At 42.8% G+C, this 15,740-nt stretch overlaps 1 protein-coding gene across 4 annotated transcripts in view; it reads right to left on the bottom strand.

Moving 5' to 3' along the window:
- The window catches only part of LTBP3 (latent transforming growth factor beta binding protein 3), an 872,522-nt gene that overhangs the window by 153,747 nt on the left and 703,035 nt on the right, over window positions 1–15,740 (bottom strand). For all 4 annotated transcript variants that reach the window (XM_078660467.1, XM_078660465.1, XM_078660464.1 and 1 more), the window contains 5 exons: window positions 7,712–7,831; window positions 7,108–7,233; window positions 5,650–5,772; window positions 4,942–5,061; window positions 3,295–3,423 (listed from right to left, as the gene is read on the bottom strand). In XM_078660467.1, the coding sequence (XP_078516593.1) occupies window positions 3,295–3,423; window positions 4,942–5,061; window positions 5,650–5,772; window positions 7,108–7,233; window positions 7,712–7,831 (618 nt within the window). The remainder of the gene's footprint in view (window positions 1–3,294; window positions 3,424–4,941; window positions 5,062–5,649; window positions 5,773–7,107; window positions 7,234–7,711; window positions 7,832–15,740) is intronic.

The following is a 15,740-nucleotide window of genomic DNA, read 5'->3' as shown; positions in this document are numbered from 1 at the left end:
ATAAAGCGGCCTTTATCACACTAATTTGGTGTCTGTGTCAGTGCTTCCCCCCCCTCACCTACTGGTGTGCCCCAATATTGAAGCCTTACGCATTTCAGAGCAGGCAGCTCCTTGTTCACAAGCACATACGTGGCGGCGCAGAAAATGAAGATTAGACCTTTGAACTCAGTATGTAATTTTATTCGTTGCTATAGTAGGTTAAAGGTCAGTCCACAAATGAGGCATGCTGGTATATGTAATCTCCTCTTAGTAGGCTCATTTATTACCTATAGTAGGCTTCGATGGTCTAATCTGTATTCCCAATAGTTGGTCTCTGCTCACCCACCTACTTGCTTTAAATTTCCAAGCCCTCCAGTGGGCTTCCGAATTCAAAATCGGCTGTGCTGTGTCTTCCAAAGCACCACATGGAGACTGTGCACAGTTCGTTGTCCCCGTGGCCCTTACTTGGCAGGTGGTGCATCCTACGCGGCTCTGACAGCCGTATTATTTTGTATTTCAAAGGACCTCAGTTCAAAGGTGCACTCTGTATTGGAATCTCGTACGGGCACCGGCTTCTCTCTCCTCCAGAATATTGAAGCCTTACGTGTTTCAGAGCAGGCAGCTCCTTGTTCACAGGCACATATGTGGCGGCGCAGTAAATGAAGATTAGACTTTTGAACTCAGCATGTAATGGCTTGGTGAGCAAAAAACGATGGATTTAGACCCAGATCTCTGTACTGAGGTACATGTATGACATTGTTCTGCATTCTGTCCATCAATTGTTCTTTTTGCAAGACTCTGACTTTAACACATCAAGTTCTTCACGACAAAGGGCCTGTGTTATCTAAATGAAAGGATCTCGGAATATAGACAAAGGAGGTCCCTGCATTCCAGTAGTAATGGTTTAATCTTAGTACCCCAATTTAAAGAACAATGCAGAGGAGGTTCCTCTTTCACAGTTAAAGAGGCCACTATGTGGAATCAGATGCCTGGGCATCTGAGATCCATTAGGGAAGAATCAAAAATTAAGAAGGGACTGAAAACATTTTTATTCATACTTTAATGAGAGTTAATTTTCCGTCCCTAGTTGCCTAAAGCTTCGGGATACTCTCTTGTGTAGCCGTGCGCTTTAGAAAAACCTCTCATTCATTAATTAATTCTGTTTGTTCACAGGCATTTACATTTTGTTGTGTGTTACAAAAAATTGACATCCTACAGTCTTTCTTTTCACGCTCCATGTACCTCGGCAAGATTGTCACATAGTTCTCTTTAAAAACTCCTCTCACTTTGCAGTCAGAGAAAGAAATATAAACACCAATCACATGTTAAAAGAATAAGTAGAAATTTGTCAGAAGACATAGCCTTACATTTGACCTCTGTCTCTGAATACAGCAAGTATGACAAGATCAATACAAAATGTAAAGGCAACTTTATTTATTTCTCTTTTATGCACCACTAGAAATAGGCTGGCGACCCACCAGTAGGTTGTGACCCACAATTTGGGAAACAGTGATCTAGAGATTCACGCTCAACCTCACTGATGAACCCAAGAGTCAAAAACATCTCTGGAGTTGGTAATTGCTAAGTTTGGGATTGCCTGTTGTCTCAAGAATTGGTGATGCGATCTGAGGAAAATTGAATTTTGCCCTGTCATGTGTCCCTACGTGTTCCCCATTATATGTTATATGTGCATGATCGATATGCATATTTATCCCTTGCCCGAATACAGACGCAACTGTAGTTGTGTCCAACGTTAGTATGCCAGTTATCCAGTCCCCCTGAAAGCAACAAGTATTAGGCCTATGTTGCCAACGTCTTTACATTGTGCACGTTAAATCATCGAGTTGTCCCCGTTTCTAGGCCTCATAGGACCCGGACACCAGATTCAAGCCTCAAGTCTCCTGAAACCACTCCGAGGAGCGATGTAGCCCCTCCCGTATCCCTGACCCTTCACTTACTTTCTGCCAAGCATCGCGGTGCCCGGCCTGGCCTGCCTGCCTGTCTGCCAAGAATATGTTATGCCTCTAGTTATCAGTTCAGCTCCCCGGCTTCACATTCCTAGCTAACGAACTGCATAAACATCTTCATCTATAGTCTAGTCTTTCTGTCTCCATGCAAGAGAATTACTGAATTAATGTCCATAGAAGATTCATAGCACACGCAATACATTAGGAAATATATGCATGCACTAGCCTTAGTGACAAGTAGCCTTTGCCCTGATGACTTTTAGATTCTATCAACATGTTCTCCAAACACGAGATATCAGATATGCTATAGGTACAGGTCGTTCTGACATCCCAGACTTTAGTCTCCTCTTCTAGTGCTAGAAGTCAGAGCCCCAGCTCTCCCCAGTTACACGTCATGGCTCGTTTGCGCGCACCAGTAGGTTAAAGGTTCCAGCTGCCCAGGTAGCCCCCTCCATGTATCCACCCATTTATGACACTTCTGTGACGTTCACATCACATGTCTCCGTGCACGCCCTGTGCACGCCTTCTTTTCACGCCCATATGTTCTTATCTTTCGTTTGTCACTTGTTACGCCTACTGTATTCAATGCAATTGTACTGTTTTACTATATATACTGTATGATGTTAATATGACATTGCGAGGCTTTTTCCCTTTGTCCTGTGTCTGTCCCTTCCTGAACCTTTGCAGGTGATGGAACCCGATGGTCCATTGGCTCGAGCCAGCTAATTAAAGCCTGTATGACTCAGATACCCCGGATTTTGCCTCTTATTTATTGAGCTATCCTTTTTAGTTAATGCATAGAAAAATAGTACCGGTAATTATTTATTTATTTACCACAGATCTACCCTTTCTGTTCAGACTCCTCTTTTGATTGTATATCAGAACATCGAGTACCAAAATATTGTGCTAAAAAATGATTGTACCTAGGATATTGACTACTACAATATTGTGTAAGTAATTATGTATAGGCAAGTATAGATTTACTCTTCTTAACGTCACATGTGCTTGCCTTTATATATATGTATATTGTTAAGACACATACAAGTGACCTTAAGAGTACATCTATACTTACTTATTTATGCTTACCTTCACAATATTTAGGTCAATATTCTGGCTATGGTATTTTGTACCATAATATTTAAAACTTGAGATGCAGTATTATACCCTTCTGTTGTGCAGGCATGAACCCATCCTCCCCCTCTCAGTTAGAACACAAGCAGACGTCTTCCTCGCATTTTGTCCTCACTATGCTTTAAAGGAATACTCTTTGGATTTAAAAGGGGTTATATGTATATGTCTCACTGCTCCTCTAGTTTTAATCTGGCCACAATTCTCAGCACTTCCTTACCCTCACATCCATGTCTATCATCCGTTGGTGCAAAGCCTTCGTCACAGACGCAAACAAACGAACCATCAATGTTCTCACAGACACCATGTGGGGAACAGAGGCTGGAGTCCAAATTGCACTCATTGACATCTAAGAGTAATGAGAGACAAGTACACAGCAATGAATACAAAATAATAGCAAAGAATGTGTCTGAGGAGTGGTGTGCCTTGTTCTACTGAAAGGCAATGGAAGAAAACATATCTCTGGCACTAGTAATTAGCAATGGTACTATTTTATGATTCTGAATGCTTCTGTACACTGGCTCTGGTCCAGAAGATATTTTGACTGTTTTAGCTTAACAATTATTATCAAAGTGTGAAACTGCAACTGGAATACCTCCTTTCCGCCCTAAGTGGTTTGGGTATGCCCAGATGAGGGTCCCTTGCTTGCTGTGCCACTGGATTCAAGATAGCCTGGCTGATGAAGAGTAATACCCGGAAAGAAGTCCCAGGATGCTTGTTTTCAGTCCAGGGAGGACCTGGTTTGGCTGGTTTAGGCTGGACTGTTCCCATGAGGAGCAGGGTCAAGACTGATTTGGATATGACTAGGTCCAAACAGGGGTGGCATAGCGAGCAAAAGAACAATGGATTTAACATAGGTCGCTTGATTGGAGGTGAATGTATGATTTATCCAGCATTCCATCAATCATTTGTTGCTGCAATACCTCCATGTGCAACACAATTATTTTTTTATTGTATACCTTTGTGAGTTTCGTTACATTATGTGTTTTTACATTGAAAAATAATTCCTTGTTTCTTGACCGAAATAATGCAAAGAACCTACATGATTTTATATAATGCATTACTTATTTAAAAAAATAAAATTGCAGTTTGCTTAATCCTCCCTTGAAATTCCAAAACATGTCAATGTATTTTTTTTTAGAACCCCACCTACAAGACTTTTTTGATTAACAGTGTGTGGTACGTTTTTAAGTAGAGATGGAGAAAGTCTAAGAAATATACAGTTTAAATAGAAAAATGAAACCAAACTAGGAATATATTATGATTTTTGACAACACCATGCTATGGTTATGAAAATCATAGTGAGAAGGGGCCACGTGGCAGAAGTGATGGATTTCGAGAGTGTAACAGTAAGGGGCAATCAACAGGATACGGGCTGGTCACAACCTAGAGCACCAAAGTGAAGATCCATTAAGGCACTAGGGGCCAGATGTATGAACACATTTTCCCATAGACACAGATGGGTAAAACTGTTTGATACACCTGGCCCTAGTTCTGCTATTGATCAAAAAGATCTTTCTTGTCTTTTCCTGAAAAGAGACACTAAAGAGCTGAGGAGCTCTAGCACTTGCAGTACATGACTCTAAGAATAGTTCTTGTCCATATTATTGAGTCTGCAACACATGGGTTGCTAAAGTTTACAATTCTATGAATGTCTCATATGGGTTTTATCCATTATGAGCACAGCATCTGTAATTGTTTTTGTAGCTTCTCTGTGACTGCCCATGTACTGATTATATATTTGGCAGATGCTCAGTGCCTCGCCATACGTGCTTCTTTGCCTGCTCACTAATGGATGACTTCTTTTTGCCCATGCAGGTTTACAAACTTTCTTAGCGACTTCACATGTTAAAACGTGTGATATTACCTTGACATCTATGGCCTAACACAAGCTGATATCCTTCTTGGCAACGACATTGGTACGTTCCAGCTGTGTTAATACAATCGCCTCCAACACAGGCAGATGGGAAGACACACTCGTTAATATCTGAAAACAAAGCACAGTGAGAAGTCCTGAGCTATTACACACCTGGATTATGTCACTTTGCTCCCTCGCCCTTTTCGGCAGATGTGGTATGGCTATGTGGGTGGAAGAAAAACTGGCTTTGGTTTTAAGTACCTTCTGTGAAACCCTGAGTATCCCACTTTCAGGTTGAAGAACCAGAACCAGATGTGTGTGCCTCTTGGAGTGACCTTTGCATTCAGTCATCTGATAGTAGAGAAGCCAGGGCTGGGTACACCCCTGTGCCTCTAGAATCGACAGGAAGTGAATATGACATTGTTCAAGGCAAAATACTCAGTATAAGAAAATCAGGTTGCATACCAAATTATCAAAGTCAATGTCATCAACCTGCACATATCATAAAGGTAAGCTTACAAAAAGAAGCACGTTTTTACTACTCTTAACTCTTGTGGAGATGAAGTAAATTCAGATCGATAATAAAAGTTTAGTATTTTAGCAGAATGCAGAAATACATGACATACCATTCTACACAGTAGACAATGGATCCTGGAGATGGGTTATTTTAACCTGAACCCCACGAACACAGTATAACTGTTTTTCCATGTGTCTCACCTTCACAGCGGTGGCCATCTCTAGCAGGTTGATAACCAGTATCACAGTGGCACTGGAAGCTGCCAGGCCGGTTCACGCACACCCCGTGCATGCATGCACTCATGTCATCACATTCGTTGATATCTGAAAGGAGACAAATCTACTTTATGTAACTAACTCTCTACTACTTCCGACACAACTGCATCCTTGGTTCCTTTGTCTCATTTAAGTCACCATCCTTAAAGGCCTTAATATTTAGCATCCTATGTCCGAGCTTAGTTTAAATTAAAATCACTCATCATTAGGTGATCAAAAATGTCACTAAATAATCAATGAAATGGATATTACAGCCCCTTCAAATGAACTTACACTTTCCTGTTTCTACACACTCTGCACGTCTACACATTTCTCTGTTTCTTATATGACCAGTAATGTAACAGCAGAATTGTAATATCCAATAATTTCTGCAAAATCTATTTAGCTTAAAAACTAAAACAAAACAAATAGATATCATAAGGCACAAACAACAAAAGATATGTGACCGGACCCTGAAACATACTCATCTAGACATTTGTGTTATGTCTATATATTCACTTGAATGTTTCAGTAACCAACTGGGCTGTTACTATTAAGACATCCATGTTGAAACGTACAACTATCTATGTTTCTCAATCACATTAATTCTATTGTAAGATCCTGTCTTTTGGCCAAGACCCTTATTGCATGTGGCTCGGTACCATATCTGCACTGGAATCCGTAGCTAGTAGAGCTGCAACAGCTACCAGTTAGAAGGCCACTCCTCTGGTCCTTTACATAAACGATAACGACAAATAATGTCACTGAAACTGAGGACAAGTAATTCCTATAAATATGTATCACCTGTTTTCCTTTTCAGTATGGGTTAGCCAATAAATATTATGTTCTGTTTTCTGGTTGTTAAACTTGATGTAAAGAAAGTACATTAATTTACAGGAACCAGAGAATTAAGATGGGCATATTTCCTCTTTACGTCAAGGGTAGATAATCCCACATTGGTGTCGTCTTACCCCCGAGTGGCAGACCATCCTACTAGCCACAAAAGCATTTAGGGGGAGAGATTTTTGGTTTACTGAGCCCTCTGGAGGTAGCAAAGTCTAAGATACCAACTACTGAGAACTTGGGTAACCATACTCCTGTACGATTTGCATCTCCCTACAGAAACGTATGAAATGTGAGCACAAAGCTGCAAATACATCTGCTCGAAGCTTAACCACCTGCCATTGTCATGGAGAAAATCTCAGAATTCCTTGAAAGAAAAAGTTACACCTCAGAATAGTTCTTCTCCGTTGTTAACTTCCATGTAAACAATAAGAAGCAATATTCTTTCTTTGATATATTCACAGATGAAATGTAAGATTATCGATTTTATTTTTACTTAAGTTTAGATCAATGAAAGATCCAGTTCTTACAACTATTACATTTTGAAGTGATTTTTCTTACCGACACACCCCTTTGCATTAGTGGTGAGTTCAAAGCCAGCGCGGCAAGAGCAGCGGAAGGATCCTGGGATGTTCTCACACCATCCATTCTCGCAGTAGGAGCTGTCCTCAGCACACTCGTCCACATCTATGACATTGGATGCACAGTGAAAAGCGAGGGGGAAAGATAATGGCCATTAGGCTAGTCACAAATTAAGAGTTCCAATAATAAGTGAAGAAAGGCAGTAGGAAAATAGAGCAAGAGAAATGTTTAGGAAGGAGCAACAAAGAGAAAAAGGGGACATACAAATCCTGAGTACAAAGCTTCACACCGTAGTGCACCAGTGTCAAGCCTTACAGACATTGTTTTTCAAGATCCACAATCTAGTGTAAGGAAAACCACACCATGGACATGCTTGCAGAATCAGTACATTGAAGCAAGTGCCCACACAACAGTGCATAATTTACAGCACAGTACAGAGTGGCCAGGATTCACACTCTATTGCACCCAGTTCACCAATGCAGCATTCACACTAGCAGCCTCTGAAGGCAGAATTAACATTCCATTACAATAGTTCCATGTTAATGAAACCTTCATGAAGATTACAATGTTGAGCTACTCTCACCGTTGCATTCTCCTGCCTGGCTGTAATACCCAGTTTCACAAGGGACACACTTGTAGCTGCCCGGTATGTTATCACACTTGCCATCAGGGCAGGTTTTAGGATTCTGACATTCGTCAATATCTAGAACAAAAAATCATTCATTTAAGGATATTAAACTAAATAAATTCTAGAAATATCTGGATAACATTAACATTTTGTACATTTAAAATACATGAATAAAAGACAGTAAGTACTTAAATTCATCAACTGGCAGACTCGTAGGCAGAAGTGACACAATTTCTGGGAATGCAGAAAGGTTGGGCATGAGACTGCAAATCGTGTGAGCAACACTGCACAGTTTTATACTATTTTATGAACTTCTCAATTGACATAATACTAAAATAGTATGTTGTGCGTATATCTGGGAAGAATCCTGGCACAGGATAGTCATTCTGGGTGTACTGTGATGGTAGTATTATAACCCACATCAAACTTCACCATATTCTAGACAACACAATTAGGATTCATAAAGAACCGCAGCACCAAAACAGCACTCATTGTGACCACCGACGGCATTCAAAACATCCTGGACTGAGGAGAAACAGCATCCCTCGTCCTGCTCGACCTCTCTGCGTCCTTCAACAGTGTCTCCCACAACACACTTATTAGAAGACTCCATGAAATTGGCATGCAAGAATCCGCTTTCAAATTGATCTGTTCCTTCTTCATGGGAAGAGTCAGGCTGCCACCCTTCACATCAGAGACTAAAAAACTGATATGTTGCTTGCCACAGGGATCCTCCCTCAGCCCCACTCTTTTCAAGATTTACATGCCACCGCTCACAAACCTCATCTGATCACAAGCCATCACTGTTATCTCCTACGCTGATGACACCCAACTCATCATCTCCCTGACGGACAAGACAAAAACACCAGTAGAACCAAATTCACCAACTGCATGACCAAGGAAGTAGACTGGATGCGAACCAACTGCCTGAAGCTCATCTCCAACAAGACGGAAGTATTGGTCTTTGGCAACAAGACCCTTCCTTGGGATTCCACCTGGTGGCCGTCGGAGCTAGGACCAACAACCAAACCTACAGACCACGCAAGAAATCTAGGGATCAAAGTACATGACAAGCTCAACATGGCAGCTCAAGGCAATGCAGTGTGCACCTCCTAAGTCCACATCCTACGCATGCTGTGGAAAACCTTTGAAATGGTTGCCTCAGAACCCCAGACAGGCCATCGCTCAAGCATTCATCACTAGCAGGGTGGACTATGGCATCACTCTCTTCAAACAACTCCACAGACCACAGACCATTCAGAACGCAGTTACAAGACTAATACTCGACCTCCCACACCGCACCTACATCACACCGCACCTCAGTAAGTTTCACTGGCTCCCCATTCATAAGCGCAGCCAATTTAAATGTCTCACGCACACAGACAACGCCCTACACAACACTCCACCAGAATACCTGAACAGCTGCATAGACTTTCACACCCAAGACATGGAACGACCTCCCTCAATACATCAGAGCCTCCTCCTCACTTCTTGAGCTCCACAAGAAGATAAGAACCTGGCTCATCATATAAGCATCTTAGGACCACACACCTACATGCCTGCCTAAGCACCTGGATACATAGCATAGCATAACATAACTTGTACTGGAACTTCAATGCTAAATTTATTTAATTTACAATTTGAACAACAGCATGGTTTGTGTTAGAAAATGTTACATGTGCCTCACTTTGGTAAAGATGACAACATTCTGCTCTCGCTGATATTTACATAAGATGAGGCTTTCCATTTTGGCAGCCATTAGGATGTGGCTTAGGAATCGAATGAAAGACAATTTGTTCAAATGTTCTTTTTTATATACATTTTGGACTCTCAACAATCTCATATATTGCTCAAACATGGGGCCAAAAATAAATTTTAACAACCAAATACAAAACCCAGTCTGCTTATTATATAGTTTATACCAATACCATGTATCACCTCAGAATTTCAATTCACCATTGTGGATCAGCTACATTAAACCATGTGCCTCTTCCAAAAGTATTCCAGATTAAGTTTGTAACCCCTGTTGAGTGTTGTCTTTACTGTTGGTGGCCCAGCTCTATCCTAATGATGCCTTCACATTCTTAACAGAAACATACCCATCAAAAGTATTCCCTTGGGACGGGGGAGGTTTCACAAAGATATATGTTACTTGTAACTGCACAACCCAGGTATGGCTGACTTGCTATTGTACATACCTTAATCAACCTCTGTCCTACAGAATCCAATTGAGGACATCCTCATTCCTTATTCTTCGTCCCTATGCCTCATCCCTACTTCTTATCCATCATTCCTACTTATCATCCCTACTTCTCATCCTTAACGCATACTTCTGATCAACAGGGGTTTACTTCTACCCCATGACTGACCCCTTAAGTGGCTCAGTTCTAAGTACCCCCTACAATGGGATCGTTGCCAGTCTGACTGCATTTGAGGATGGGAAACAACCTTTACAACGCAACTTTTACAACGCACTACCATTACAACGAAACTTTTACAACGCAAAAACTTTTACAACGCATACCATTACAACGCATGTTTTTACAACGCAAGTACTTTTACAACGCATGCCATTACAACGTAAGTATTGGTAAGTATATAATTATATTTAATATTTTATATGTTTTTTTTTTTTTTAAGTTTTCAGTTTTTGGGTAAAGGGGTATTTTTAGGGTTCAGGGTCAGTTTTCAGTTTTTGGGTAAAGGGGTATTTTTAGGGTTCAGGGTCAGTTTTCAGTTTTTTGGTAAAGGGGTATTTTTAGGGGGTTTGGGTCAGTTTTCAGTTTTTGGGTAAAGGGGTATTTTTAGGGTTCAGGGTCAGTTTTCAGTTTTTGGGTAAAGGGGTATTTTTAGGGTTCAGGGTCAGTTTTCAGTTTTTGGGTAAAGGGGTATTTTTAAGGTTCAGGGTCAGTTTTCAGTTTTTGGGTAAAGGGGTATTTTTAGGGTTCAGGGTCAGTTTTCAGTTTTTGGGTAAAGGGGTATTTTTAGGGTTCAGGGTCAGTTTTCAGTTTTTGGGTAAAGGGGTATTTTTAGGGTTCAGGGTCAGTTTTCAGTTTTTGGGTAAGGGGGTATTTTTAGGGTTCAGGGTCAGTTTTCAGTTTTTGGGTAAAGGGGTATTTTTAGGGTTCAGGGTCAGTTTTGGGTTTTTGGGGTACAGGGGTATTTTTAGGGTTCAGGGACAGTTTTGGGTTTTTGGGGTACAGGGGTATTTTTAGGGTTCAGGGACAGTTTTGGGTTTTTGGGTTACAGGGGTATTTTTAGGGTTCTGGGTTAATTTGGTTTTTTTTGGGGTACAGGTTAAAAAAAATTAAATTAATTAAATTAAATAAAATTATATTAATTACAATTAATTTAAAATAAAAAAAATATTATATACTTACCATTACTTACGTTGTAATGGTATGCGTTGTAAAGGTATTTGCGTTGTAAAAACATGCGTTGTAATGGTATGCGTTGTAAAGGTTTTTGCGTTGTAAAAAATTCGTTGTAACGGTATGCGTTGTAAAAGTATGCGTTGTAACGTCATACATCCTTTGAGGATATCTCCTCGTCACTATCATGGCAAACTATCCTTTCTTGTAAATCAAACTCACCCCATGATCCCTGTCCATCAATCATCCTTCATGAGGTCACTGAAAAAGTAAATCCATTCATCAACCAAACCCTCAATACCTCCTTAGCTACAGCTGAAGTTCCCTCAGTCTGGAAACGGGAAGTAGTCAACTTTGCCCAATCTCAGGCCTATCACCCTGTTGCCTGTACTAGCTAAAATACTGGAGAAAATTGTAAGTCAGCAACTTATCTCCTATCTTGAAAGCTCCAACTCTCTCCACGCACAGCAATTTGGTTTCAGGCCTAAACATGCCACTGAATCAGCCCTACTTGAGGTCTCAGAAGCTATTAAAATGACCCTGGATGCTGGGAATGATGCAATATCAATACTGTTGGACCTTTCTACAGCATGTGATACCATCCCACGTGATAATCTCTCCCAGAGAATCCAAGACTTAGGGGTCTCCAACAAAGCCCTGTCCTGGATTTGATAGGAGACAAACTGCTGACCTAGGAGAAATCTATTGCAAAGAAAAACCGATCACCAAGGGTGTACCACAGGGATCATCATCCTTCATCCTGCTCTTTTTGTTATCTATATTGCCCCTCCTATATCTCTGATTAACTCCTGTGGAATAGCAACCATCTCTTACGCGGACAACACCCAGTTGATCCACTCTCTAGATAAGGGGACTACTGGTACTGAACTGAACTGAATTTCCAAAAGTGTCTCTACAATGTCATTTCATGGATGCAAAACAATCAGCTTAAGATCAATTCAGAGAAAATGGAAATACTTCTCGTTGGAAAATCCAATCTATTTTCTCCCTTATGCTGGTGGCCAAACTCAGTCCCCTCTCCACGAGACACAGTTGAAGTAGAAACTAATTTCGGGGTCAAATTCGATACCAAACTATCTTTCCAACATCAAGCTGCAGCAGTAACAGAGATGTGTTGTAATCTGATTAAATCTCTTTAAAAATGTTATCGTTTCCTTCCCTTCACTGTCAGGAGAACCGTAGCACTTGCACTCATTACTTAAAGACTCGCCTATTGCAACAGCCTATATACATGCTGCTCAAAACAGCTAATTTATATACTTCAGATGGTAAACACGAGGCAGCCAGAGTGGTGTTACAGCTACTCAAAACGAAGCTCTGCCTCAGCCGCTTCAAAAAGACTCCACTGGCTACCTATACATAAAAGACTGTTGTTCAAGACCCTGATGCTAGTTTTTAAAGCATTCAAGGGTAAAGGCCCTAAATGCCTCACAGCTAGATTCAGTCATCTCAAGACCCTGAGAACATTGAGATCCTCAAGTGCAAATCTGCTAAATCCCCCGTCTTTCAGATTAAAAACTCTAAGTGGACAATACTTTATGGTGATAGGTACTAAAGCTTGGAACCAACTGCCAATGTGCCAATATAGACACGGAAGACGCTTTTAGAAAGACCCCGAAGACCTAGGTTTTCCGGGGCCCTTACACACTTTGTCATGCCCTCATTTAAATTGATCCGTTTAGGCCTATGACAAGGCTTCACAGAGCTGCTTAGTACAGCGCCACGATGCTCATTTGCGAGTGGTACTGAGCTTTATAAATACCTCATTCATTAATTAATTCACTTATTATCCATCATTCCTACTTCTCAGCCATCATTGTTACTTCTCACCCCTACTTCTCTGCCTTAATCCCTACTTCTCACCCATCATCCATACTTCTAATCCATCATTCCTACTTCTCATCCATAATCCCTACTTCTTATTTATCACCCCTACTTCTCATCCATCATTCATCTTCCCTATTTCCCATCCATCATTGATATTCCTACTTCTCCTCCATCATTCACCATCCCTATTTCTCATCCATCATCCCTACTTTTCACCCATTAGCCCTACTTCCCATTTATAATTACTGTCTCATCCATTATCTCTACTTTTCACTTCTCATCCACCATTCCTACTTATCATAACTACTGAATCTCTACTTCTCATCCATCATCCCTTCTTCACATTCCCCATTCATACCAACACACTTCCAGTGTAGTGAAACACTCCTTCACACTGATTTGTTGGCAACAGCCAATCAGAGTTAATAGAGAGGTGTTAGAACTGGCTATTTCTGGTAGGCTAAGGCTGACGCCAAAGCCAGGCAGAAACCACCACTCTAGTCAGGGCAAGGAAGTCACACGCCACGATAACCCCTGCTCACCCCCTTGGTAGCTTGGCACGAGCAGTAAGGCTAAACTCGGAGGCAATGTGTTAAGCATTTGCGCCAGCACACAACAGCAACAACATCCTAGGCACACCACAAAAGGAACTCCACACAAGGTTATATAAAAATAACTTCTGTATTGTCAAAACCACATCAGATAGAAATCACACATGTACATTGTGCCAACTGGCACGGGCAATATTCACAAGGGATTATGTACAGGACAGGGCCACATGGGCCACTGTCAGAATCAACACTTTCAGAAATAGTACTTTGTAGATCATAGAAAATAAGATATAAAACAAAATAACAGTTATGAATCACATCCAGTAACTACTGGGAACAGGTAAGTACCACCTACGCAACCCTAACCACCTTAGGAGAATGTCACGCAGGGGACCAGGACCTCACTAGGACCACCTGTACTAAAAAGAACAACCACGTAAGTATCACACAGCATTTAGGGGTATAAACAAGAACACATTACCCATGATGCATAAATATACATTCAGAGGAGTAGTAAAGGGAAACACATGATGCATAAAACATTCAGCGGTGTCAAGAACAAAGCACATGATGCAATACAAATACATTCAGAGGTACCAGAACAATACAATAGCGCAAAGACACATGATGCCTAAACATTCAGAGGTGCAAGGAAAAACCACACAATTGCGCAAAAACTCACATAAGCCACCACCTGTGGCAGTCCCTAGGCCTACTGGCCTTGTTGGGGCAAAGACGCCCTGTGTCTCAGTGTCAGGGTCCTAAACGTGGCAGGTGCCCACTACTTGCTGGGCACCTGGGAACACTCCAAGGCCTAAACGGTGCAGCTGCCCACTAATTGCTGGGCAGCTGGGAGTCAAAACATCAACAGGGTCCTTGCTGAACCTTAGGCGCAAACTGCGCCACTGCTGGAGCCACACATGCTCTGCCACCACACTGCGCAGAACGTTGGAGCCACACAGGCTCTGAAAACACTTGTGGCTCTTCTGAGCCTCTCAGGGCTCTGGAAACAAATAGGGCGCCTTGAGCCTCTCTAGGCTCGAGTACAAGTATGCCCCGAACGTTGGAGTCCCCCCACTGGGGACTCTGAAGACAACTGTGGCATCAAAGAGCCTCTCTGGGCTCGAACACAAAATGCGCCCGTCGTGGGAGCCTCGCTGGGCTCAAAAACTATTAACAATGCCCCCGAGGCCCTCGTGGGCCAAACAAGAGTGCGGTAGGGCGGCCCACTGCCATCTGGGGCCGCCCTGACATGAGTGCCTCACACCGGCACCGCACGGAGCTTCCCACGGGCCCGACAACACTCACCGGGCTGCTCCATGTGCTCTCGCCGGTCTTCTCTCTCTCCCTGGGGCTCCCTCAGCACACGGGAGCCCCAGCAGCAGGCCACGCTTCCTCCTCTCTTCCCGGGCAGCTTCACTGGCTGCTGGTGCCTGCGGGGCTCTCCCTCAGCAATGGGAGCCCCGCACCGGCGGCACCAGCCGCCATCTCTCGAGCGCCTTCTTCTCTCCCTCAGGCTGCGGGGCGGGACTTCCGGCCGGTCGCGCCAGGATTGGCCGACCGGCCAACCACTTCCGGGTCGCTGCGGGCAGTGCAGCGGCCCCGCTTAGGCAGGCAGGCGGAGGATCACTTCACCGAGGGGTGGGCTCCCTCGAGGTGAATTAAAAAGTTGAGATTAGCGGCATGGCCGCGGGGCAAATGCCGGGTGGGCACCGGCTTCAACAAATAAAGCGCCCCCCAAGCGCTAAAGGAAATTGAAAGCGCTCCATGCGCTAAAAATAGCAGATCAAGCGCTACAACGGCAAAATACAGCGCTCCTAGCGCTAGAAGGACAATAAAGCGCTCTCTCAGCGCTACAGGAACAAGTCCAGCAAAGTCCTTAGCAGTCCTGGCAGAATAAAGATGGAGTAACACATCTCCCAGCAGGGAAAGTACATCAGGAGTCCAGGGGCTGGGCAGGGCTCAGGGAGGCAAGCCTTCCCCTGAGCCCAAGCAGCAGCACGCCCCTGGCAGATTCAAGTTAGAAACAAGAACATTTTGGAAGGGGACACAGCCCCTTCTTATACAGTGAAAAGTCTTTGAAGTCTTTGTGTAGGTAGTGTGAGAACCAGCTAGGACTGGTTATAGGGAAGTCCCTTCAGTATCAGGGACAGAGGTGACAGTCGCCCAGCGGGGGGTGGAGCCAGCATTGTGGCAGGCAGGCACAGCCCTTCA

This window comes from Lissotriton helveticus, chromosome 9 (assembly GCF_964261635.1).
Source record: "Lissotriton helveticus chromosome 9, aLisHel1.1, whole genome shotgun sequence".
Lineage (NCBI taxonomy): Eukaryota > Metazoa > Chordata > Amphibia > Caudata > Salamandridae > Lissotriton > Lissotriton helveticus.
The sequence above is the reverse complement of the archived record's forward strand: the minus strand, read 5'-3'. Positions and strand labels throughout refer to the sequence as shown.